Source organism: Rana temporaria, chromosome 5, assembly GCF_905171775.1.
Source record: "Rana temporaria chromosome 5, aRanTem1.1, whole genome shotgun sequence".
Lineage (NCBI taxonomy): Eukaryota > Metazoa > Chordata > Amphibia > Anura > Ranidae > Rana > Rana temporaria.
In genome coordinates, this window is record NC_053493.1 from 370,901,335 (window position 1) to 370,924,914 (window position 23,580).

Here is a 23,580-nt window from a genome sequence, read left to right on the forward strand (position 1 = left end):
GCCGCTCATAGGGGCGTTTGTCATTTTTCTTTTCCTGCCTCTAAACACCCCTGCATGTGAGCCTAAGGGGTTGATTTACTAAAGGCAAATAGACTTTGCACTTTAAAAGTGCAATTTCACTCTGCAAGATCTGTTTCTCTAGAGCTTAGTAAATGAGCAGAAGATCTGCTGACTTCCATCATCCAATCATGTGCAAGAAAAATGCATTTTTTTTTTAAATTTTCCTTGCATGTGATTGGGTAATTTTTTTGCAAAGTGAAGCCGTACCTCATTTACTAAGCTCTGGAGCAAATGCACTTGCAGGGTGCAACTGCACTTTGCAAAGTGCACAGTCTAGTTGCTTTTAGTAAATTCACACGATCGGAAATTCCGACAAGAAAACCGTAGATTTTTTTCCGACTGAATTTTGGCTCAAACTTGTGTTGCATACACACGGTCACCAAAAATTCCGACTGTCAAGAACGCGGTGACGTACAACACTATGTGAGCCGTGAAAAATTAAGTTCAATGATTCCGATCATGCGTCGACTTGATTCCGAGCATGCGTGTTTTTATGTGCGTCGGAATTGCATACAGACAATCGGAATTTTCGACAAGAACTTTAACCGTCGTAAAATTTGAAAACCAGCTCTCAAATTTTTCTGTCGGAAATTCCGACAGAAAAAGTCTGGTGGAGCCTCCACACGGTTGGAATTTCTGACCAAAGCTCACCTCGAACTTTTCTTGTCGAAAATTCCGATCGGGTGTATGCGGCATTAGGTGTTTAGAGGCGTTTCAAGGCAGAAGAAACGGTGATTTTTTTCTAATTTTTGTTAATTTTGGGGATAGGGTCACTTTTAATTATTGCTTTCAATTAGAGCTCATTGAACCTTTATTGTCACTTTGAGATCTTCTCACTCTGTCCAGTTACTGGCATGCCTAAGATGCGCTGTGCTATGATCAAATTTATTCAATTTAATATGTCTGGTGTTTTTGGAAGTCAGCACTGGACTTTATGAATAAAATATGGGGTCTCCATAAACCTCTTGATCCTTTAAGCCTTTTAGAAGCCTGTTTAATATAAGCTGAGCGTATGATGCAAAAAATGCACAAGGTTACAGAATGATCAGTCCTGTATACATTGTCCTGTAATCACTGTAAAGTTTAGAATTTATTTATCTAAACCCAAGAACAAAAATTTAATAAATTGTAGCTCATTAGCTCCGGTGCATAGGGTTCTGATGTTTAGCTGCTGGCGGAGGGCACAGGTGCCCTGTCCAGACCCAATGCCAGCAGCATGTCAGACTATGAGAGTCTGAAAGTTTCTGCGGCTGGATAATGTTCTCTGTGTAAACTCAATAAAAACCTATAGAAAGTAAAAGAAAAGAAAATATCCCCTATTTTGTAGACGCTATAACTTTTGCGCAAACCAATCAATATACCCTATTGGGATTTTTTTTACCAAAAATATGCAGCAGAATACATATTGACCTAAATTGATGAAGAAATTCGATTTTTTTTTATTTCTTTATTTATTGGGTATGTTTTATAGCAGAAAGTAAAAAATCTTTTTGTCAGCCTTTTTTGGTTTAAAGCGCAAAAAAAAAATAAAAAAATGCAGAGATGATCAAATATCACCAAAAGAAAGCTCTATTTGTGGGGGAAAAAAGACGTATATTTGTGTACAGCGTGGCACGACTGCGCAATTGTCAGCTAAAATAATGCAGTGCCGTATCGCAAAAAAAATGACCCGGTCATGAAGCGGGTAAAACCTTCCAGGGCTGAAGTGGCTAGTGGGATTTTGAAGGCAACCATAAGAAATAAAAAATAAAATGATTGCATATTCCAGGGCTAAACACTAAGATCATGCTGTAATCGCGGAAATCTGCATCTCGTGAAGCTTGTCACCCAAAAAAGGATCAGAAACGTCTTCCTGGTGACAAGCTTTGTGTGATGCACTTTGCCACAATTGTCGCGTGACAATCGCTGCAGAAACGCATTGTGTTTTTAGGTGTTATTAAAATGAATGGCATCTGAAATTTGCATTGTGCGATTTGTCATTTTAGCAGATAATTTTGAATCGCCTTAGTGCAGGGTAAAAGAAAAGAAGGGGAACCCATCAGGGTTTACTTCCTCTTTAATCCCTTGGCACAGCGCCACGGGTTTCAGATGCTGGGAGGTGGGGTTTATGATCATTTGACCGCTGTGATTGGCTGTCATGGTGGTCACAAGATCGGAATGCTTTCTGTTAGTCATTGGTAAGGATGGGCTCAGGCGCATTCGCAACTGCACATGCCCGTGCCCGCCAGGAAGCTTACACTGCGCAGCACTAGTCACAGGCAGTGAGACATTTCCCGATCTGTGGCTGTACAGATTGGGAAATGTGGTGTGCACTCCACATTTACAGTTACTGGCGACTAACGGAAAGTTACTGGCGACTAACGGAAAGTTACTGGCGACTAACGGAAAGCTCCTGATCTCTACTTTAGATCGGGAGCTTTCCGATCATGTGACAGCCATGAGATTCGGTGGCTGTGTGTTTTTGTAGTAGTGCATGCAGCACAATTTCAGCCCATTCAAATGAATGAAATCACACTGAACATTGCATGCAAATCGCATAGGAACACACAACACGTTCCTGTGCGATTCATGGTGTGACCAGCCCTAAGGAGCTTGCCTACTTTTTTTTAGTTTTGTTTTTATAGACTTCATCCTCATGTATATTGTTTTTAGCTGACAAAGCGGTTGCCTTTTCTGGTTATATGGCAGGTACTCTTTATATAGGCCAGCTTATTATAATGTCTGCGTATTATGTGGATTCAGCAGATCCAGTTTGGCTAATTGACATATAGGCAAGATTATATCTCTTGTATCTTTCATTTCTTAGAGGTTTTAAAGAACTATTTTTTTCCCCGTATAAAACGAAGTGACTGATTTACATTTAAGCCAGTAATACATCTTAATTTTCTATTTCAGGGGAAAACTGTGAAATGGTGTCTAGTTTAGCTAAGTTGACTGAATGAGGTCAACACAAGTGAACAGGAAACCATAGGCTGTGAGATCCAATGTACCAAAATACCTTTCATGTGAGCTGAAGGCTGCTGTGAATCCGCCATCCCAGCTAAAGAAACCTTCCAGCCAATTAGAGAGCGTCTCCCTCCACGCGCTGCAGGGAAAGATGCAATAGTGTGGACATTTGTATATAGACCAGAAATATAATGGAAACCTGGTGGGTTCTTTTATAATCGTAAAGTGCTGAGAACACTAAATACAGCCATTTAAAGTGCAGCTGAAATTATTCTAACACTCGCTGCACCCAAGACCTGTAATAAATAAAAATGCTGAACCCAGATCAGAGTACAAGCTGCATTGTTTCTCTCTGACCTGCTAAGCTCAGCACTGGTACGCTGCATTGTTTCACTCTCTGACCTGCTAAGCTCAGCACTGGTAAGCTGCGTTGTTTGTTTCTGACCTGCTAAGCTCAGCACTGGTAAGCTGCGTTGTTTCTCTCTCTGACCTGCTAGGCTCAGCACTGGTAAGCTGCATTGTTTCTCTCTGACCTGCTATGCTCAGCACTGGTAAGCTGCGTTGTTTCTCTCTCTGACCTGCTAGGCTCAGCACTGGTAAGCTGCATTGTTTCTCTCTGACCTGCTATGCTCAGCACTGGTAAGCTGCGTTGTTTCTCTCTCTGACCTGCTAGGCTCAGCACTGGTAAGCTGCATTGTTTCTCTCTGACCTGCTATGCTCAGCACTGGTAAGCTGCGTTGTTTCTCTCTCTGACCTGCTAAGCTCAGCACTGGTAAGCTGCGTTGTTTCACTCTCTGACCTGCTATGCTCAGCACTGGTAAGCTGCATTGTTTCTTCCTGACCTGCTAAGCTCAGCACTGGTAAGCTGCGTTGTTTCTCGTTCTGACCTGCTAAGCTCAGCATTGGTAAGCTTCATTGTTTCTCTATCTGACCTGCTAAGCTCAGCACTGGTAAGCTGCATTGTTTCTCTCTCTGATGTGCTAAGCTCAGCACTGGTAAGCTGCTGGCTGCCAGTATTTTGCTTCTTAATGTATTGGCTAACCATGTATTTGTGACTCACCAGTGCAGGCGCAGTACTGGGAGAGACGACTATAGCAAAGTCTCCAAGCTGCTACAAAAACACCCCCAATTTTTTATTCACTGTAAGCATTGGGGAGGGCAGAGGAAATTATGTAGTGCTGCTTATGAATGGAATTGCAGAAATAACCCTCTAGGGGCCAGTGTGCCCTTAGGGCAGTGGGATCTGAGTTGTTATTGGATGGGTCACAGGCACAGTGTACAGAGCTGACCCAAGCTGCTCTGTACCTTGTGATCGCTCTGATGACCAGTCACAGTAATCACAAATTTAAATAGTACTACAATAAGGAAAAACCAGTGAATGAATCATCATTTACTCCTTCCAAATTGCAGGCAGCAGCAAATTCAGGGGGGAGGAAGGGGTTGTGAGGGTGTAATTGTAGGGATTATTAAAAAATGTAATATTCTCTTCCTCTAGTGTACATTTGTCTCAATGCGATGTATATATTAACCCTTCACCAACCTTATCCTGTACATTAAAGCCCCTTCCACTGTATGTGCCATTCACCTCCTCCTACTTTCCAAAATGGGGTAATTTGTTTTTTTTGTACTCTCCTGGCAGCTTTATTTTAAACAAAAGTAAGGGGGAAAAAAATTATTTTACATTTAAAAATAAAATAAAAACCACAGTGGTTAAGAAATACAACCAAAAGAAAGCAATATTTGTCTAAAATAAATATGTAAAATTCATATGGGTACAGTATTGCTTGACTGTGGTGTATGAGCAGAGTGTCAGTGCTCTGACTGTAGCATTCACTGCAGATCCATGACAAACATAAGCCGTCAACTCGATAGCTTCTTCATTGGAAAACGTTATTGTTGCACTACAGCAATGGCAAAATCCAAAAGATGCTAACGTGTTTCGGCCAAAGCCGTCCTCATAGCATAGACATTGGTAAGCTGGATGCTGCACCTGTTCCTCCTAAAATACTGGAAGGGATGCGCTGCACCTAGACAGCCCACTGTGTAAGTGGCCTAACCAGGACATCTCAAGCTGCCTGTGTGTACCTACTTGCCTCTCCTGACAGCCCTGGCAGCCTCCAGCTCTGAAATCAGACACACACCCTAAGACACCCCCCAGCATTGCATACTAAGCTCCCCAAATTTGGGAGGCTTCTGGATTGCTTAGGAAGTCTTAGATAATTTTTTGTGTTTTCTTTACACCTTAAGACCCCATTCACAATGATTTGTGACGTAACTTCTTTTTTTTTTGTGCGTTTTTCTGCAAGTTGTTGTGATGCACAAATAGAGCAGCCCATTTATTTCAGTGGGCTGCCATACACGTGGCAAAGTAGCTCACCTATTTTTACTTTGTCTTCTTGGTGCTTTTGGGGTATAATTATCAATGAATAACAACACAAGTGTGACATGCGTTTTCATGCATTTTGTGAATGCGCACAATATTGCTTGACTTTCAGGCATTCATGAAATGACATTGTGTGAATGCAGTCTTTTATATGTGTGACAGGCTTACTATAAGGAGAAACTCCTGGCGAATGTGTAAGGAGGTGATCTCTTGCTCCCTTGCACTATTCCATCATATATGTCCTTCTCCTGAGGTTGCTTTTCCGTATCTTGTCACCCTTGTCTCCTTTTTCTAGATGGCAGCTGGGTGAATTGGTTGACAGAGAAAGCTTGCTCTTAAAGCCAGAGGAATATTCCCAACAGAACCTCACGTAGTATATTGCTGCAGCAGTGTCGGTTATTCCTGTTATGTGTAGTGGACCAAATCATCATCTCTGGTGTATTTTGCTGTCAGCAGGAAATGGCGCAGAAGCCATTGCCAGTCTTTGCTAGGAAGTGTCGTTTAGATCCCCCAGCTCTGTCATCTGATATACAAACAGCTTTTAGCTCAGGTATATATTCCTTTAAAAGTCATGAAACCATTTTTCAATTCAGCTAATGCATTTGGCTGAAATATATACTGTGTATATATATATATATATATATATATATATATATTTTTTTTTTATTTATATATATATATATATATATATATATATACTGAATTGCAATACAACTGGAAAGGGCATCCAGGATGGAAGAACCTTAAGGTAGGTGTTACCAGTCTCATAGCGATCACAAAAAGTTCATAGAGCATACAGAGGCAGGGCATTGCTATAGATCCAGAAGAGTTAAAGGATCTAAACTGTAGCCCCCCCCCCCCCCCCCATATAAAATGGTAGAGAAAGGCGAATGGCACAGCTGGGAGTGCCAGATGTGAGTGGTTGAAAATGTGTACAGTGGAGGAGTGCAGGGGTTATTGTGGAAGGGATTTCGAACCAGAAGAATATGAAGGTTAGGAGGAGGAGAGGAGTACAGAGAAACATAGAAAAGTGACAGCAGAAAAAAGTAGTCCATTATATCTGCTCTTTTTTTTTTTTATGTTTAACAGTGGTATGACAGCTGGCAGTATGTGGAGGATATGACAGCTGGCGGTATGTGGAGGGATTGACAGCAGTCACCATGTAAAGCATGGGTCTTCAAACTACGGCCCTCCAGTTGTTCAGGAACTACAATTCCCATCATGCTTAGTCATGTCTGTGAATGTCAGTGTGTTACAGTGCCTCATGGGATGTGTAGTTCCGCAACAGCTGGAGGGCCGTAGTTTGAGGATCCCTGATGTAAAGGATATCACAGCAGGCAGTATGTGGAAGGTATGACAGCGGGCAGTATGTGGAGGGTACAACAGCAGGCAGTATGTGGAGGGTACAACAGCGGGCAGTATGTGGAGGGTATAACAGCGGGCAGTATGTGGAGGGTACGACAGCAGGCAGTATGTGGAGGGTACAACAGCGGGCAGTATGTGGAGGGTATAACAGCGGGCAGTATGTGGAGGGTACGACAGCAGGCAGTATGTGGAGGGTACAACAGCAGGCAGTATGTGGAGGGTACGACAGCAGGCAGTATGTGGAGGGTATGACAGCAGGCAGTATGTGGAGGGTATCACAGTGGGCAGTATGTGGAGGAATTTAACAGCAGTCAGTATGTTAGGAAGGTCACAGCAGGCAGTATGTGGAGGGTATGACAGTGAGCAGTATGTGAAGGGTACATCCGCATGGCATGTGCAGGAGATAATTGTGGAAGATATGACAGCAGGCAGTATGTACAGGGTATGAAACATGTGGTGGGTATAACAACGGCATTATTTGAAGCGTATGACAGCAGGCAGTAAGTGGAGGGTATGACAGCAGGCAGTATGTGGAGGGTATAACAACGGGCATTATTTGACGGGTATGACTGCAGGCAGTATGTGGAGGGTATAACAATGGGCATTATTTGAAGGGTATGACAGCAGGCAGTATGTGGAGGGTATAACAACAAGCATTATTTGATGGGTATGACAGCAGGCAGTATGTGGAGGGTACAACAACGGGCATTATTTGAAGGGTATGAAAACAGGAAGAATAGTTCATGCTTTGGCTCATCAATTGTGGTCACTGATTTGCCCATAATTAGCAACAAAGTCACAAAATATATGCTCATAGCCATACAGGTAGATGACGGGGGAGGAGAAAACATATCAAAGTAATTACAGAGCAGCATGGGAGCTGAGCGGTTCACATGGATTTACAGACAAAGAATTGAGGTTAAAATCAGTGTTCTGGAAAGGGGCATACTAAAACTGAAGCCTGGAATTCTGGGGCAGTGGACGTGGCAATGATCATGTCAGTATCCCTGCAGACTCTAAAGGCAGTGAGGAGAATACTGAAACAGGAAGTATGTGTTAGGCGGTGAGGAGAATACTGAAACAGGAAGTATGTGTTAGTGGAATCAGGGACAATGGAGGTTGAAAAGGAGACACCGAAATGTAATTGGGTTATTAGCATGGAATGTGTCATGGAGTCCAGGAACAATGGAGGTAGTGCTGGGGATGTTGGAGATGGGACTTTGCTTTGCTGGGGGCTGATTAAGCAGTAAATAGGACAGTAGAGCTGATATTCTCACCAGAATCAGCGGAGATGGGACTGCTATATTGCCATACTACAATAAGGAAATGTGAGGGGTTATCACCCATGTGCTGGAAACTGGGTACTGAGGGCAAAGGGGAGTTATTACATCTGTGCTGGGGCTGGCTGCTGAGGGGTAAGTGCACATGCATCAGAGATTGATTTGCATTGATACCCTTTTTAGGCAATTTCTGTGTTTGAGAGTTCTCCTATATCAGGGACTGAGCTGCACCATCATCCTTTGTACCTTGGCCTTGTGTATAGAATCCAAAAATATGAATCTAAGAACATGCGCTTTATGAGCTTAGGCATGTAAGCTCATGTATATGCGTTTCTAAGCACAGGGGTTGTAAAGTCTCATAGTTTCTCGCCTTAATGCATTAAGGTGAAAAACCTTCTGAGCTTCAGCTGCCCCCCAGAGCCCCCCTTTTTCTTACCTGAACCGCTCTCTTGTTCCAGCGAGGAGCACAAGCCCAGGTGCTCCAGACACTTTCTCCGGTCCTAATTGGATAGATTGATAGCAGCTGGAGCCAATGGCTCCCGCTGCTAAGAAATTCAGTGACACGTGAGTCGGGGCGGGGCCGAGTCCTGCTGTCTGTGTCAATGGACACAGCAGCAGGACTCGGAATCACGCCCCCCACGAGTGCCCCCATGGAAAGCGGCTCTCCGTGGGAGCACTCGATGAAAAGGAGGAGCCAGGTGCACCGCCGGGACACCCCTGAAAAGGAAGATCGGGGCTGCTCTGCAAAACCATTGCACAGAGCAGGTTAGTATGACATGTTTGCGATTTAAAAAAATAATTTTAAAGGTGGGGTTCCACCTGCGATTTTTTTTTTTAAAGTCAGCAGCTACAAACACTGTAGCTGCTGACTTTTAATAAGGACACTTACCTGTCCTAGGCGCCCGCGATGTCAGGCCCCTGAGGCCGATCCCTTGATCGTGCCAGGTCACGGCGCCGCCATCCTCACTAAGGGAAACAGGCAGTGGAGCCTTGTGGCTTCACTGCCCGTTTCCTACTGCGCATGTGCGAGTCGCGTGGAGTTTCCAGAAGACACAGCGCCCCAGTCAACGCGAGGAGGACGAGGAAGAAGACCTGCCATGGACTAGGAAGAGGCAGTTTAGGAAGATCTGCCTAGCAACCACAATTTCTGGTAAGTAAAAAAACTTTTTTTTTTTTTTAGGGAGGACCTCTACTTAAAGTCTAATTACAGGAACAAATATATGAGTATAAAACAAATGATGTATTTTACATGAACTTTTCTGCTAGAAGTCACATGTAATGACACCAGTAACATTTTTACAGCCGTGTGAAGGAGGCCTTTAAGTCGCAGAGGGCCAATTTCCAGGTTTGTGGTGTGTTAATGCACACATGTGTTTACCACGTGTTGTGTCACCTGTTAGCGGTCATTGCCTTAGAGCAGCCTATTGGGAATAACGGTTTTTCAATGCACCCAAAACGTGTAAAAATCAGATGTGACCTATTTTTTTTACAATGCTACTCTTCTATACATTATGCATTGCAGAACACTGCAGCGCAGATGTGTTGCCTTTATTACATTAGGATGCCATTTAAAATAAAAGCCTCTTTAATGCATGTTACTAAGATGCAGAAGTATAAATGCCATTAAAGTTTTTGGAACCTGTGTTGTGTGTAATCACATGCAATCCATATGAAACATTTGAAAATATGAAGCTCCTATTGTGTCCTACATACAGGGCAGAATATGAGATAGGGCTGACGCTGAGCCTGCTGATCCTTTCTGCTGAATTGGGAGAGATGGGACCGAGCTGGGGTGATGAGCACATCGTAATCTTCTATTTGCTCTGTACTAGGAAGCAGAATTCACTCACAGGAGAATATATTGGTGCTCTTAGAAAATGGGAGTTTTATAAAGCATCCATCATGAACAGGGGCATCAAACTCAATTTAATAGTGGGCCACATTTAATTATGGTTGCCCTTAAAGGGCCGGTCATACTAGGTATCCAGAGCACCCCCCCCCCCCAACTGACCATCAGAAGTCAAGAGTCCCCCACCATCCCTTACATCATAGTGCTGCTGCCAGGAAGAAGTTGAGGGCAGAACTGAGAAGTGGAAAGTGCAGGGTCTGGAGAAGGACCAGAGTCTGCTGAATGCTGAAACCACGGTAGGCGTAGACAAGGGGGTTCTGCCAGGATAGGCATAGACGAGGGGGTCCTGAAGCTGCATGGAGAAGTACAGGATCTGGTGGATGAATGTCCTCCTCTCTGCTGCTTAAAGTGGAGTTCCACCCAAAAATAGAACTTCCAGTTTTCGGATCCCTCCCCCCCCCCGGTGTCACATTTGGCACCTTTCAGGGAGGAGGGGGGAGCAGATACCTGTCTAATACAGGTATTTTGCTCCCATTTCTGGGCATAGATAGCCGCAGTATCCACGGATATCTACGCCACTTCCGGCACTTCCTCCGTCCCCCCGCTGTCTTCTGGGAGACACACAGGGACCAGTGCGACTTGCGCATGCACAGTAGGGAACCAGGCTGTGAAGCCGCAAGGCCTCACTTCTTGATTCCCTTACCGAAGATGGCAGCGCCTCAACCCGAGAGCCAAGGGGCGGATCGGCTTCGGGTGCCGACATCACACAAGCCCTGAACAGGTAAGTGTCCTTATTCTAAAAGTCAGCAGCTACAGTATTTGTAGCTGCTGACTTAAAAGAAAAAAAAATTGGCGGAACTCCGCTTTAACACTGAAATGGGGGGGGGGGGGACACAGAAAATGAGCCTCTGTGGCTGCATGGAGAAGCGCAGGATCTGGTGGAGGAGTTCTGTACTTCTCTCTGCTGCTGACTGTTGGGATGGGGGGGGGCAGAGTAGGGTGACCACATTTCCAAACTACCATTCAGGGACACCCCCCTTCACAAAAATCAGCTTGCACTGTAACGAATCACAGCACAGTGATTGGACACAAGAGGCGGGATTTATGTTTTCTCCAATCACAAGCAGGGGGCGGGATTGTGCTCCTCCAGGCATTCCCGGCCAGGACAAGTACTGTCAGTGAGTAAAGCGGTGATGTGGCGGACATTTTTGGGGGCATCAGATTGGCCCGGGGGGTGGCTGTGTCAGTTTCATTCCGGGACACTGTATTGTCTTGGAATGACGGTGCCCGGGACAGACCTGCAAAATGCGGGACTGTCCCGGGCAATCCGGGACACTTGGTCACCCTAGGGCAGAGGCAAGCCTCTCTGTGGCTGCATGGAGAACCGCAAGATCTGGTGGAGGAGTTCCGTTCTCCTCTCTTCTGTTAATTGTTGAGATTGGGGGGGGGGGGGGGGCAGAGGCAAGCCTCTCCGTAGCTGCATGGAGAAGCACAGGATCTGGTGGATGAGTTCTGTCCTCCTCTCTGCTGCCTACTGCTGAGACCAGGTGGGAGCGGAGACCAGGGGGGTGCTGCAGGAGAAGTGCGAGGACCACATGAAATGGCCTGGTGGGCCAGATTCGGGCCTTGTGTTTGATCATACTGTACATACGTATAGATCCAAAAACTGGTTGCACAGATAAGAGTTTGCCATTTGACTTGAAAGTTTTGTGTGTTTACTGTTTTTTTTCTAAAGAGACTGCCAGTACAATCAGTCCATAATATATAATATGATATAATGTGATAAAATGACATATTATAACATAACACAATGTCATATAATGTGATTTAATATAATATCATTAGTCACGTGGGCCTAAGAAAACTGATACACTGCCAGGCTTATTTAATAAGGTGGTGTAAAGAGAACAAATGTGCAGGAATCTACAGCAACCAATCAGGTTTCACCTTTGCGCAGGTCAGAGCAGTTAGAACAATGAACCATATCTCCTAATTGGCTGCTGGAGGTGAAAGCACTTTCACAATGCTCTTTGCCTAATTAAATAACGATCACATGATGTGCTGTCAGAAATTGTTATGTGTTATATCAGAGTGACATAGTGCATAGTGATTGCTGGGAGCTTGCTGGAACATGGTGCCCAGGGTAGATTGCTTTTTTCTCAGTATCCTCCTGACTTTCTTCTGTAACATTCCAAGAGTCACTGGTTTCATTGCACTCACTGCTTTAAATTGTTTTGGGTTATCAAATGTTTTAAATTATTGGTGCTTCTTATTAACGGGTGTATTTATTAACAAGCATAGATAACAGTTCACACAATAAAAGCACAAAAAAAATTGTTATTATGCTATTTCCTGTGCTGGTCGAATTTTCTGACTTATTTAAAATGGAAAATAACACATTTGGCCACTAGATGGCAGCAAGTTCCCTAAACAACTTGGCACCATCTAGATGACAAATGCAGTATTTGACTTAAATAATTATAATAAAAAAAAATAATAATTGATCTGCAAAGGACACGACCGAATAACAATAATTTTTGTGCCCTAATTGCACACAACAAATGTACATGCCCTTTAGGGAATTGATGTGCACTTTTTATTTTTATAAATACACCAGAGTGTCCAATGTTAATAGATAAGTCCTTTTTCTTGTGCCTTTTGTAACTTACTGTGATCTTACTGTGATCTGTGATCATATTACGTCGCAACCACCTGTTTTTACCACCCATTTGCTGCTTATGTGAACTTAGCCTTAGCGTTGAGTCAACAGTTATGGTTCAGGTAGGAGATTGGTTGAGTGTTTGGGTTGAGGTAGGAGATGGGTTAAGTGTTAGGGTTCAGGTAGGAGATGGGTTGAGTGTTAGGGTTCAGGTAGGAGATGGGTTGAGTGTTAGGGTTCAGGTAGGAGATGGGTTTCAGTGTTTGGGTTCAGGTAGGAGATGGGCTAATAGTTTGGGTTGAGGTAGGAGATGGGTTATGTGTTAAGGTTCAGGTAGGGTATGGGTTAAGAGTTAGGGTTCAGGTAGGGGGTGGGTTAAGTGTTAGGGTTCAGGTAGGAGATGGGTTAAGTTTTAGGGTTCAGGTAGGAGATAGGTTAAGTGTTAGGGTTCAGGTGGCGGACGGGTTAAGTGTTAGGGTTCAGGTAGGAGATGGGTTAAGTGTTAGGGTTCAGGTAGGAGATGGGTTAAGTGTTAGGGTTCAGGTAGGAGATGGGTTAAGTGTTAGGGTTCAGGTAGGAGATGGGTTAAGTGTTAGGGTTCAGGTAGGAGATGGGTTAAGTGTTAGGGTTCAGGTAGGGGATGGTTTAGGTGTTAGGGTTCAGGTAGGGGATGGGTTAAGTGTTAGGGTTCAGGTAGGAGATGGGCTAATAGTTTGGGTTGAGGTAGGAGATGGGTTATGTGTTAAGGTTCAGGTAGGGTATGGGTTAAGAGTTAGGGTTCAGGTAGGGGGTGGGTTAAGTGTTAGGGTTCAGGTAGGAGATGGGTTAAGTTTTAGGGTTCAGGTAGGAGATAGGTTAAGTGTTAGGGTTCAGGTAGGGGACGGGTTAAGTGTTAGGGTTCAGGTAGGAGATGGGTTAAGTGTTAGGGTTCAGGTAGGAGATGGGTTAAGTGTTAGGGTTCAGGTAGGAGATGGGTTAAGTGTTAGGGTTCAGGTAGGAGATGGGTTAAGTGTTAGGGTTCAGGTAGGAGATGGGTTAAGTGTTAGGGTTCAGGTAGGGGATGGTTTAGGTGTTAGGGTTCAGGTAGGGGATGGGTTAAGTGTTAGGGTTCAGGTAGGAGATGGGTTAAGTGTTAGGGTTCAGGTAGGAGATGGGTTAAGTGTTAGGGTTCAGGTAGGGGATGGTTTAGGTGTTAGGGTTCAGGTAGGAGATGGGTTAAGTGTTAGGGTTCAGGTAGGGGACGGGTTAAGTGTTAGGGTTCAGGTAGGAGATGGGTTAAGTGTCAGGGTTCAGGTAGGGGATGGTTTAGGTGTTAGGGTTCAGGTAGGAGATGGGTTAAGTGTTAGGGTAACAGAGAGAGGATAAAGATATCTCAGGGGCTCTCTGTTATCTTGACTGCTTTCAGAGCAGAAAGCCCTAAAGTGAGAAAACCTGCATCAGGCTCCTGGCACTGATGGGTAATGTACCGCAAAGTGCGCCATTCTCATGTGTCTCCTGTTTAACCCGCCGAGCGTGTATATATATATATATATATATATATATATATATATATATATATATATATATATATATATATATATATATATATATATATATATGTGTTTTAAGAAAAAAAGAACTGCTGTGTTCCCGACGCCTATGTACATTGTTGCTTTGCTAAACACTTTGATGTAGAGAGTACAAGGCCTTTAAACTGTAACATGTTGTGTGTGTATTAGACGTCTCTCCCAGGAGGAAGAGTTCTTCATCTGCTGACTATGCTGGGAAATTAAACATATACCGTGAGAGAGAAGCATTAATTATGGGAAATTATTAACAAAATGATTAGGCTGCAGTAAACGATCATTCATCCCTTAGGAATTGCAGCATCATAAATAGGTTTGAGGAATTTTTCGAATGTTATGTATTGAAGGTGGAGAGACGATCGGTTCAGTTCTTTGGCACCTAAACACAAAGACAGATTGTTGAAGCATGCAAATGATTTCCATGCAGTTGTTCAGGAACAGTCCATAGGGCAGGAACAGCTGCTGGAGCAGAGCGGGCAGCAGAAAGATATTTTTGGACGGGCGGTTTTCATGGTGTATAGCTGCAGTATAGTGACAGCTGATGTGCCAGGGTCTGAGCGCCAGGGTCTGAGCGCCGGGGTCTGAGCGCCGGGGTCTGAGCGCCGGGGTCTGGACGACAGGGTCTGAGTGCCGGGATCTGAGCGCCGGGGTCTGAGCGCCGGGGTCTGAGCGTCAGGGTCTGAGCGCCGGGGTCTGAGCGACAGGGTCTGAGCGCTGGGGTCTGAGCGCCGGGGTCTGAGTGCCGGGATCTGAGCGCCGGGGTCTGAGCGCCGGGGTCTGAGCGCCGGGATCTGAGCGACAGGGTCTGAGCGACAGGGTCTGAACACCGAGATCTGAGCGACAGGGTCTGAGCGCCGGGGTCTGAGCGCCGGGGTCTGAGCACCGGGATCTGAGCGCCGTGGTCTGATCGCCGGGATCTGATCGCCGGGGTCTGAGCGCCGGGGTCTGAGCGCCGGTGTGTGAGTGCCGGGATCTGATCGCCGGGGTCTAAGCAGGGCCAATATCATCCCATTGGATGCTGCTACGTGTCGGCACAGATTAGGGTTACCGTTTGCTTATAGCGGGTGTTTTTTATGTTGTGATATGTTTCCTGTTTGGGCTTGGTAAGGGTTAAACTTGAACTCCTGGAAAATACAGAAGAAATGAATGCAGCTCTGTATTCATTAATAATTCATCACATTTATTTTTGTAAATCCAGCTATTGTAGGAACCTGAGTTTTTGTCTTTGTCACAGCCTCCTGCAGCCCCCTGTGCAGCTGCACTTAGACTGGCAGACTGAAGGGCTGCAAGCAAATGTGCGAACAAGGAACGTGCTGATAGGAGGAGAGAGCAGAGAGAGCTTAGGCTCCATTCACACTTGTGCGATTTGTGGTGCGACTTTGGACATCAAGGTAGCATGACAAGTCACACCCAATTCTTAAAGTCATAGTGATTTTGCATTGAAGTCACTAGGGGGCATTTCTGCATTAAAGTCACTATGGCAGGGGTGTCCAAACTTTTTTCAAAGAGGGCCAGATTTGATAAAGTGAACATGTGCGAGGGCCGACCATTTTGCCTGACATTTTTTGAACCATTAAAATGAAATGCAAATTAACTAATACACGGCCCAACAAGAACTCTCTTGCCTTTGTGGCTGTGTGTGGTAAAGAGTCTAATGATGAGCAGTTCCGATGCTTGATCGTTCTTATAGGCAACGGGAGGGGACGTTCCCCCCCCTCACGCCGCCATCCGGTGCTTCTCCTGGCTCTCCCGTGCCATCGGGGGCCCGGAGAGCGAAACGGCCGGCACTGGCTGGGAAGCATAGAGATGACTGGTGACCAGATGGTCACCAGTCTTCTCTATGACCAATGGAGGCCCGGGCGCGACGTTATGACGTCACGCCCGGTACCCGGAAGTAAACAAAGCCACAATCGCGGCTGTCGGCCTGAGATCTGTGATTTTTTTTTTACCGATCTCATGCTTGTAAGCCTGGAGGAGAGATGTAGGGTCTTATTGACCCCACATCTCTCCATAAAGAGGACCTGTCACACTGATTCCTATTACAAGAGATGTTTACATTCCTTGTAATAGGAATAAAAGTGATCAAAAAATAAGTGTAAAAATAACAAAAAATAAGTAAAATAAATAAAAAATTTGATTTTTTTTTTTAAAACGCCCCTGTCCCCGGTAGCTCACGAGCAGAAGCGAACACGCATGCAAGTCCTGCCCACATATGTAAACGCCGTTCAAACCCCACATGTGAGGTATTGTCGCGTGCGTTAGAGCGTGTGCAACAATTCTAGCACTAGACTTTCTCTGTAACTCGAAAATAGTAACCTGTAAAAAATGTTAAAGCATCGCCTATGGAGATTTTTAAAGTGGAGGTTCACCCAAAAAAAAATAAAAAATTTAACATTAGATTGGGCCTAATTACGGGAAGCAGAATCGGGTGTTTTGATTAAAATCAATGCAGTACTTACCTTTTTTGAGATAGATGTTCTCCCTCCACTTCCGGGTATGGGCTGCGGGACTGGGCATTCCTATTTGGTTGACAGCCTTCCGACCGTCGCATACAGTCACCAGTTTCCGAAAGTAGCTGAACGTCGGTGCGCAGGCGCCGTATAGCGCCACACCGACGTTCGGCAACTCGTGACGCGCTGTATGCGACCGTCGGAAGGCTGTAAATCAAATAGGAACGCCCAGTCCCAAAGACCATACCCGGAAGCGGCGGGAGAAGTACTGCATTGATTTTAATCAAAACACCCGATTCTGCTTCCCGTAATTAGGCCCAATCTAATGTTAAAAAAAAAATTTCGGGTGAACTCCCGCTTTAAGTACCGAAGTTTGGCGCCATTCCATAAGTGTGCGCAATTTTAAAGCGTGACATGTTAGGTATCTATTTACTCGGCGTAACATCATCTTTCACATTATACAAAAAAATTGGGCTAACTTTACTGTTTTGTTATTTTTTAATTCATGAAACCGTATTTTTTCCCAAAAAAAGGCGTTTGAAAAATGATTACGCAAATACCGTGCGAGAAAAAAAGTTGCAATGACCGCCATTGTATTCCCTAGGGTGTCTGCTAAAAAAATTATATAATGTTTGGGGGTTCTGATTTATTTTCTAGCAAAATAATTGTGATTTTTACATGAAGGAGAGAAGTGCCAAAATAGGCGCGGTTGTAAAGTGGTTAATTAGAGTATTTTCTATTTATCTGAGTTCAGTTTTAAGAAGTAACAGCCTCAGATTCCACACACAAGAAGCCGCACAAGTGAAGGGATTTTACAGTTTACTGGTTCAGCCTGAGAAGTGTGTATTCTTCTTCCGTTCAGTATATACTCTCCACAATAACTCCATTTAATGAGGCAGTGCAAACCAAATAACAGCGTGCAAAGTGTAGTAAACCGTTAAGAGCCAATCAGCTGTCACCATTTAATAGCTTGCAGCAGTCAAAGAACTGTATGATGTTTTGTTGTTGTATTAATTAAATTGCTCTTTTTACCATTTGAAACTGTCCTATTAACTGAACATTAACCATTTTTTTTATGTTTTTTCCTATGTTGTTGTTGTTGTATGTATGCATTTTATATAACTATGGAGATGTATAGATATTGCTAAGAGTGTGTTTTGTCTAACAAGACATTTTGGAGAAAGCAAATGTGTTTGATGTTCATAGCAACCAGCCAAGGCAGGTGTCAGTGTTTGTTCCACCATGTGCTACATGATGTGTCTTCTGGCGAAAGGGTGTTTTTGTTGCCTATAGCAACCACATTTTGCTTCTCTTACCTACATTTGAAATAACATTTAGGAGCAAACTAGTTGCTATGGGTAACTACACCCTTTTCCTTCGACACTTTCCATACATGTGGCCTAGTTGGCATTATTTATCAAACTGTAGAAAGAACTACTTCAGACAGTCGCTATGTCGTGTGTCATGTAGCAACTACTCAGATTTAGGTTTTTATTTTAAAGTGTTACTAAACCCACAACAGTAAAGTCAGTCTGTATATGCAGAAAAGCATGGTTGTTATATTCACTGTGGAACATAAGGAGTTAATCCTCTGCATTGTGTTAAAAGCCTGTTTGATCCTGTCTTCTCTTAAATGGGGTTGTAAAGCTTTGTGTTTTTTCACCTTAATGTATCCTATTCAATAAGGTGAAAAAACACCTTGCACTCTCCGGCCCCACCAGCCAGGGCCCTCTTTACCATAGGACAAACAGGGGCAGCTGCCCAGGGCCCTGTCACTGTTGGGGGCCCAAAGCAACCCCCTTTTTAGGTGTCCGGAGGCCTCCAGGGCCCCAGATGGCAACCCCCTTTTTTTTATTTATTTTTAAATAAAAAAATATATATATTTTTTTTAATATATTTTTATTTTTTATTAAAGGGACAATTTTTTTTAGGGGGGCCCGGAGGCCCCAGGGCCCCAGATGGCAACCCCCCTTTTTTTATTTATTTTTAAATAAAAAAAATATATTTTTTTAATATATTTTTATTTTATTTTTTATTAAAGGGAATTTTTTTTTTTAGAGGTCTGGAGGTCCCCAGGGCCCCGGATGACAACCCCCCTTTTTTTATATATAAAAAAAAACGTTTTTTTTATATATTTCTTTTATTTTTTATATATACGAAGGCATGGCAGCCCATTCAAATCAATGGGCTGCTGTGCCTGCACAAATGAGGGCCGCCAAAACACATGCATGTGAACCAGCCAGGCCCAAAATAAGCTGGAGGGGGGCCCAAAAAAAATGTTTGCCCAGGGCCCAAACCATATTAAAGACGGCCCTGCCACAAGCCCCCCCGTTTTAATTACCTGAACCCCCAAATTTCCGCGGGTGTGATCCCGCGTCGTTCTCCCCACGGCTTCTCAGCTCTTCATTGGATAGAATGATAGCAGCGCAGCCATTGGCTCTCGCTGCTGTCATTCAAATCTAATGACGCAGTCGCCAGGGGGCAGGGCCGAGTCATTCACTCGGTGGCTATGTATGCCGAGTGTATGACACGGGAGCGCGCCCGCAAGGTAACCCCCTCGGGAAAGAGCTTCCCAGAGGGGGTTATCTATTGAGGGGCGGAGCCGTGAGAGCTGCCGTGGGATCTCAGAACAGGAGGATCGGGGTCACTCTGTGCAAAACGAACTGCACAGTGGAGGTAAGTATGACATGTTTTAAATGTGAACCCATAGTATCACTTTAATGTTCCCTTTTTCCACTTTCCCTAATCCATCTTCTTATAGAACAGAGGCTAGGGGACAAGCTGCACATGCTCAGTTGTTGTTTTTGCTAGAGTTTTTTTTTTTTCTTTTCTTGGAAGAGTGCATGTGATCAGCACAGGGCCAATCAGAACTGTCCAGACAGAGGGTGAGGGGGTCCTGCAGTCTGATAGGACAATCAGGGCAGAATGAAAACTCCACCTACAAGCTTTAACCAGTGCTATGCTGGACACTGATAGAAGTCACAAGACTGCTCTAACTTTATGCTCTAACTGTATTTATGTTAGTTTATAAGTACTAAAGCTATTGCATTTCCATGGTCTGTGTACTGTGGGAGACCAGATATAGTGGATGCAGGGTCTTGGGTTTGTAACACTTTAAAATGAATTTACCCGTACTGGTTTAAACCTGATTGTGCAATGAGGGCTGAGACATATGGGCCTCATACACCATCCAGACCAATGGCTGGATTTGTATAAACAGAAAAGTCAGTGCTACTACCCATACACCACATAGATAGCAGAGCACCCGGGTGCTCGATTGACAGTCGCTGAGTAGAGTAATGAGGAAAAAGTGATCCGTACTCTGTACTTTTTTTAAGGTTATTAACCGATTAATCGAACAATAATCGGCCAGCTAATCGATTATGAAAATAATAGTTAGTTGCAGCCCTAGTCATAACCACCACGACTAAGGCCTTATAGGCTGAAACGCGTCAACTGTTCTCATTTGCGTTTTTTCACGGTGGCTTGTCAATAAAAACAATTTTTTTTTTAAAGAGCATCGACCAAAGTGCGGATCATTTTTCCCCAATGGCTGGATTTTCCATGAGGCCCAGCCTTTTACCTTCCATTCCACAAAACCAGGCTTGTACAGTAAGGCCCCATGTACACTGGGCGTTTAGCCCTGGTGCATGAGGCTTTGGCCTTTTGTGTGTGGGCAGAGGGAACAGGTGTAGTGTCCAGCCCCACTGCCAGCAACCTGTAACCATCTATGAGATTCCGAGAGCTGCTGTGGTTGGGTGTTGGAGTCCTACAAATGTTTTGGTAGTATGCGCCCAGGGACGAATGCCCAGAACGCAGCCTTCTTATGTTCCGTGCATTCATCCCTGGGTGCATACTATCCTAAACGCTAGTACCGCTTGGTACCCCAACCAGTTGCTGTAGCTTTACAATTCTCAAGCCTCGTACACACGACCACGTTTCTCGGCAAGAAACTTGCTGGGATATTTTTTTTGCCGAGGAAACCGGTCGTGTGTACATTTTTCGACGAGGAAACTGTCGAGGATCCCGTCGAGCCAAAAAGAGAGCATGTTCTCTATTTCCTCAACGGAATTGGAGAAACTTGCCTTGTCGAGTTTCTCGACAGCCTAACAAGGAACTCGACGAGGAAAACGATGTGTTTCGCCCGTCGAGTTCCTCGGTCGTGTGTAAGAGGCTTCATAGTTTTAAAGGCTGCTGGAAGAATGGCTGGACGGTGCACCTGTGCCTTCTGCCCGGACCTAAATGCCGGAGCCTATTAAAAAACAATATATTAAACATTGCAGCCACCAATCATTGTCAAGCCATCAGGGCTTCGAATCTGCCGGTGGAGCCAGTACAAACGCTTGGTCCCTACTGTCTGAGAACGTTCTTCTCTTACGTTGGTAAATAAGTTCTCGCTATCAAGCAGCCAATCTAATTTTTCCAGTTCGGGTGAAGGAATGACAACTATAACTGGTTGCTGTGGACACCACTAGGTTTTTTCTTCTGTTTGCTTTAATGGTCGTTAACAAAGGGCATCCTGTCTCATTTATCAAAATGTTTTTCGCAAGAACTGTCTGTTTTGCTCCACAGCAGTCCTTCAAATTCAAACATGTGCTGTAAATGCAGATGAAGGATCAAACTTTGAATATGGGTATTGTTGTGGGGCAGGAGGGACATTTGTTATTAAAGCAGACCTATACTTTTAAGACCAGACAACACAACAAGGTTCCATTAAACTTTAGATGACAGTGGAAGTTGTGAAAGACTTACCTCTGGCTTTTCTGTGGCATTTGTCATGTGGTCTCTGCAGATGGGGTGGATCAGAGTTAGGACACACACCGACTGCCATTGTCATTCTGAAGATGCTGGTTGTTAGGCCAGTGAACTGACTATCTAGGTTCATCAATAAAGTTTGAGTCACTGACCTAGACCAAGTATAGTCCGGCATCTTCATTTGTATATCTGTTCCTAAGTAGGGGATACAAAGTATAAGGCAAACATGACAGCCAGGAAACTAGCATTTGAAAAATGGGAATTAGCAATGGCAGCCTCCATGTCTCACTTAGGACTCATTCACAACAGTGTGTGGCAATAATGCATGATATAACGCCCAGTTCACCATGCAATACAGCAGAACAACCCCAACACACCAAGGGAGCGCACTGCAATGCACATGTTTTTTTAGAACACAGCAAAGCATGTAAATTCCACATTTGTACGTTGCAGTGTGAAATGTAAAAAAAAAAAAAAAAACTTTGTGCATACCTGGTAAAATATTTGTTGTGGTGTGTTGGCAGCCTATTCAAAATAAATGGGTTGTCTTAACAAACACATTAATACACAACATGATGCATTGGCCCATTGTGAATGGGCTCCTAAGGCAGAGCTGCTAATTGGCTGTATCCCACTGAATGTCATACACCAGTGTGCCTTCGGCAAAGACCAAATAACCAGTCAATGTCATTCTTCTGCATTCCTTTGGCAGAGACCATGTGACCAGTAAATGTCATTCTTCTGTGTCCTTTTGGCAGAGATCACGTGACCCGTACATGTCATTCTTCTGTATCCTTTTGTCAGAGACCATGTGACCAGTGAATGTCATTCTTCTGCGTCCCTTTGGTTAAGACAAGTTTACTGGTGAATGTCATTCCCCTGAATCCTTTTGGCAAAGATCACGTTACCATTGAATTAAAATTCCTTGTGTCCTTTTGGCAACCAGTGAATGTCATTCTTCTGTGTCCCTTTGGTTAAGACCACATGAATCATGACCAGTAAATGTCATTCTTCTGTGTCCCTTTGGTTAAGACCACATGAATCATGACCAGTAAATGTCATTCTTCTGTGTCCCATTGGTTAAAACAAGGTTACCAGTGAATGTCATTCCCTTGTGTTCCTTTTGGTAGAGACCATGTGACCAGTGAATGTCATTCTTTTGTGTCCCTTTGGTTAAGACAAGGTTACCAGTGAATGTCATTCTTCTGTGTCCCTTTTGGCAGAGACTTTGTGACCAGTGAATGTCATTCCACTATGTCCTTCTTGGCAGAGACCATGTGACCAGTGAATGACATTCTCCTGCATCCTTTTGGCAGAGACCATGTGACCAGTGAATGACATTCTCCTGCATACATTTGGCAGAGACCATGTGACCGGTGAATGGCATTCTCCTGCATCCGTTTGGCAGAGACCATGTGACCAGTGAATGGCATTCTCCTGCATCCTTTTGGCAGAGACCATCTGACCAGTGAATGGCATTCTCCTGCATCCTTTTGGCAGAGACCATGTGACCAGTGAATGGCATTCCACTACGTCCTTCTTGGCAGAGACCATGTGACCAGTGAATGACATTATCCTGCATCATTTTGGCAGAGACCATGTGACCGGTGAATGGCATTCTCCTGCATCCTTTTGGCAGAGACCATGTGACCAGTGAATGACATTCTCCTGCATACTTTTGGCAGAGACCATGTGACCGGTGAATGACATTCTCCTGCATCCTTTTGGCAGAGACCATGTGACCAGAAAACTGAGCTTCCTACAACAAAGATAAGAATTTCACAACTGCAACTCCACCACAAATTTGATAGGACTTAAAAGTATAGGTCCATTAACGGCATTTTGATAAATGAGGGCCTCTGCGAGAATACACCATAATGATTAACTGCCATGTTATGTCTTTGTCTCTTCTATCCTCATCTCTCCCTCTCTGCACTGTCTTCTCTGTCTGATCCACACAGGTGACATGGAGTATTGGATGGAGCACACCTCTTGGCACAGCAGTGAGGCATCCCCAATGTCTTTGGTGAGACATGCGGGGCCGTAACATCCAGTTTCCTTTACCATCCACACCTCCCTTTGTTTTTATTTATACCTATGCATGTTTTCTTTTCCTTTTTATATATATACATATCTATATATCTATATATATATATATCCTTTTTTTTTTTATCCCACACTTGTAGGGGACAGTCAAAGGGGAAAAAGAAAAACTAGTGAGCAGGCAGTTTTGTCGGATTCTAACACCTTGTCTGAAAGACAAAAGAG

General features: G+C 44.2%; 1 protein-coding gene across 8 annotated transcripts in view; it reads left to right on the top strand.

The window, feature by feature from the left end:
• Positions 1-23,580, top strand: part of RIMS2 (regulating synaptic membrane exocytosis 2) — an 830,084-nt gene that overhangs the window by 432,562 nt on the left and 373,942 nt on the right. For all 8 annotated transcript variants that reach the window (XM_040354833.1, XM_040354825.1, XM_040354826.1 and 5 more), the window contains one exon: positions 23,274-23,338. In XM_040354833.1, coding sequence (XP_040210767.1) covers positions 23,274-23,338 — 65 coding nt within the window. The remainder of the gene's footprint in view (positions 1-23,273; positions 23,339-23,580) is intronic.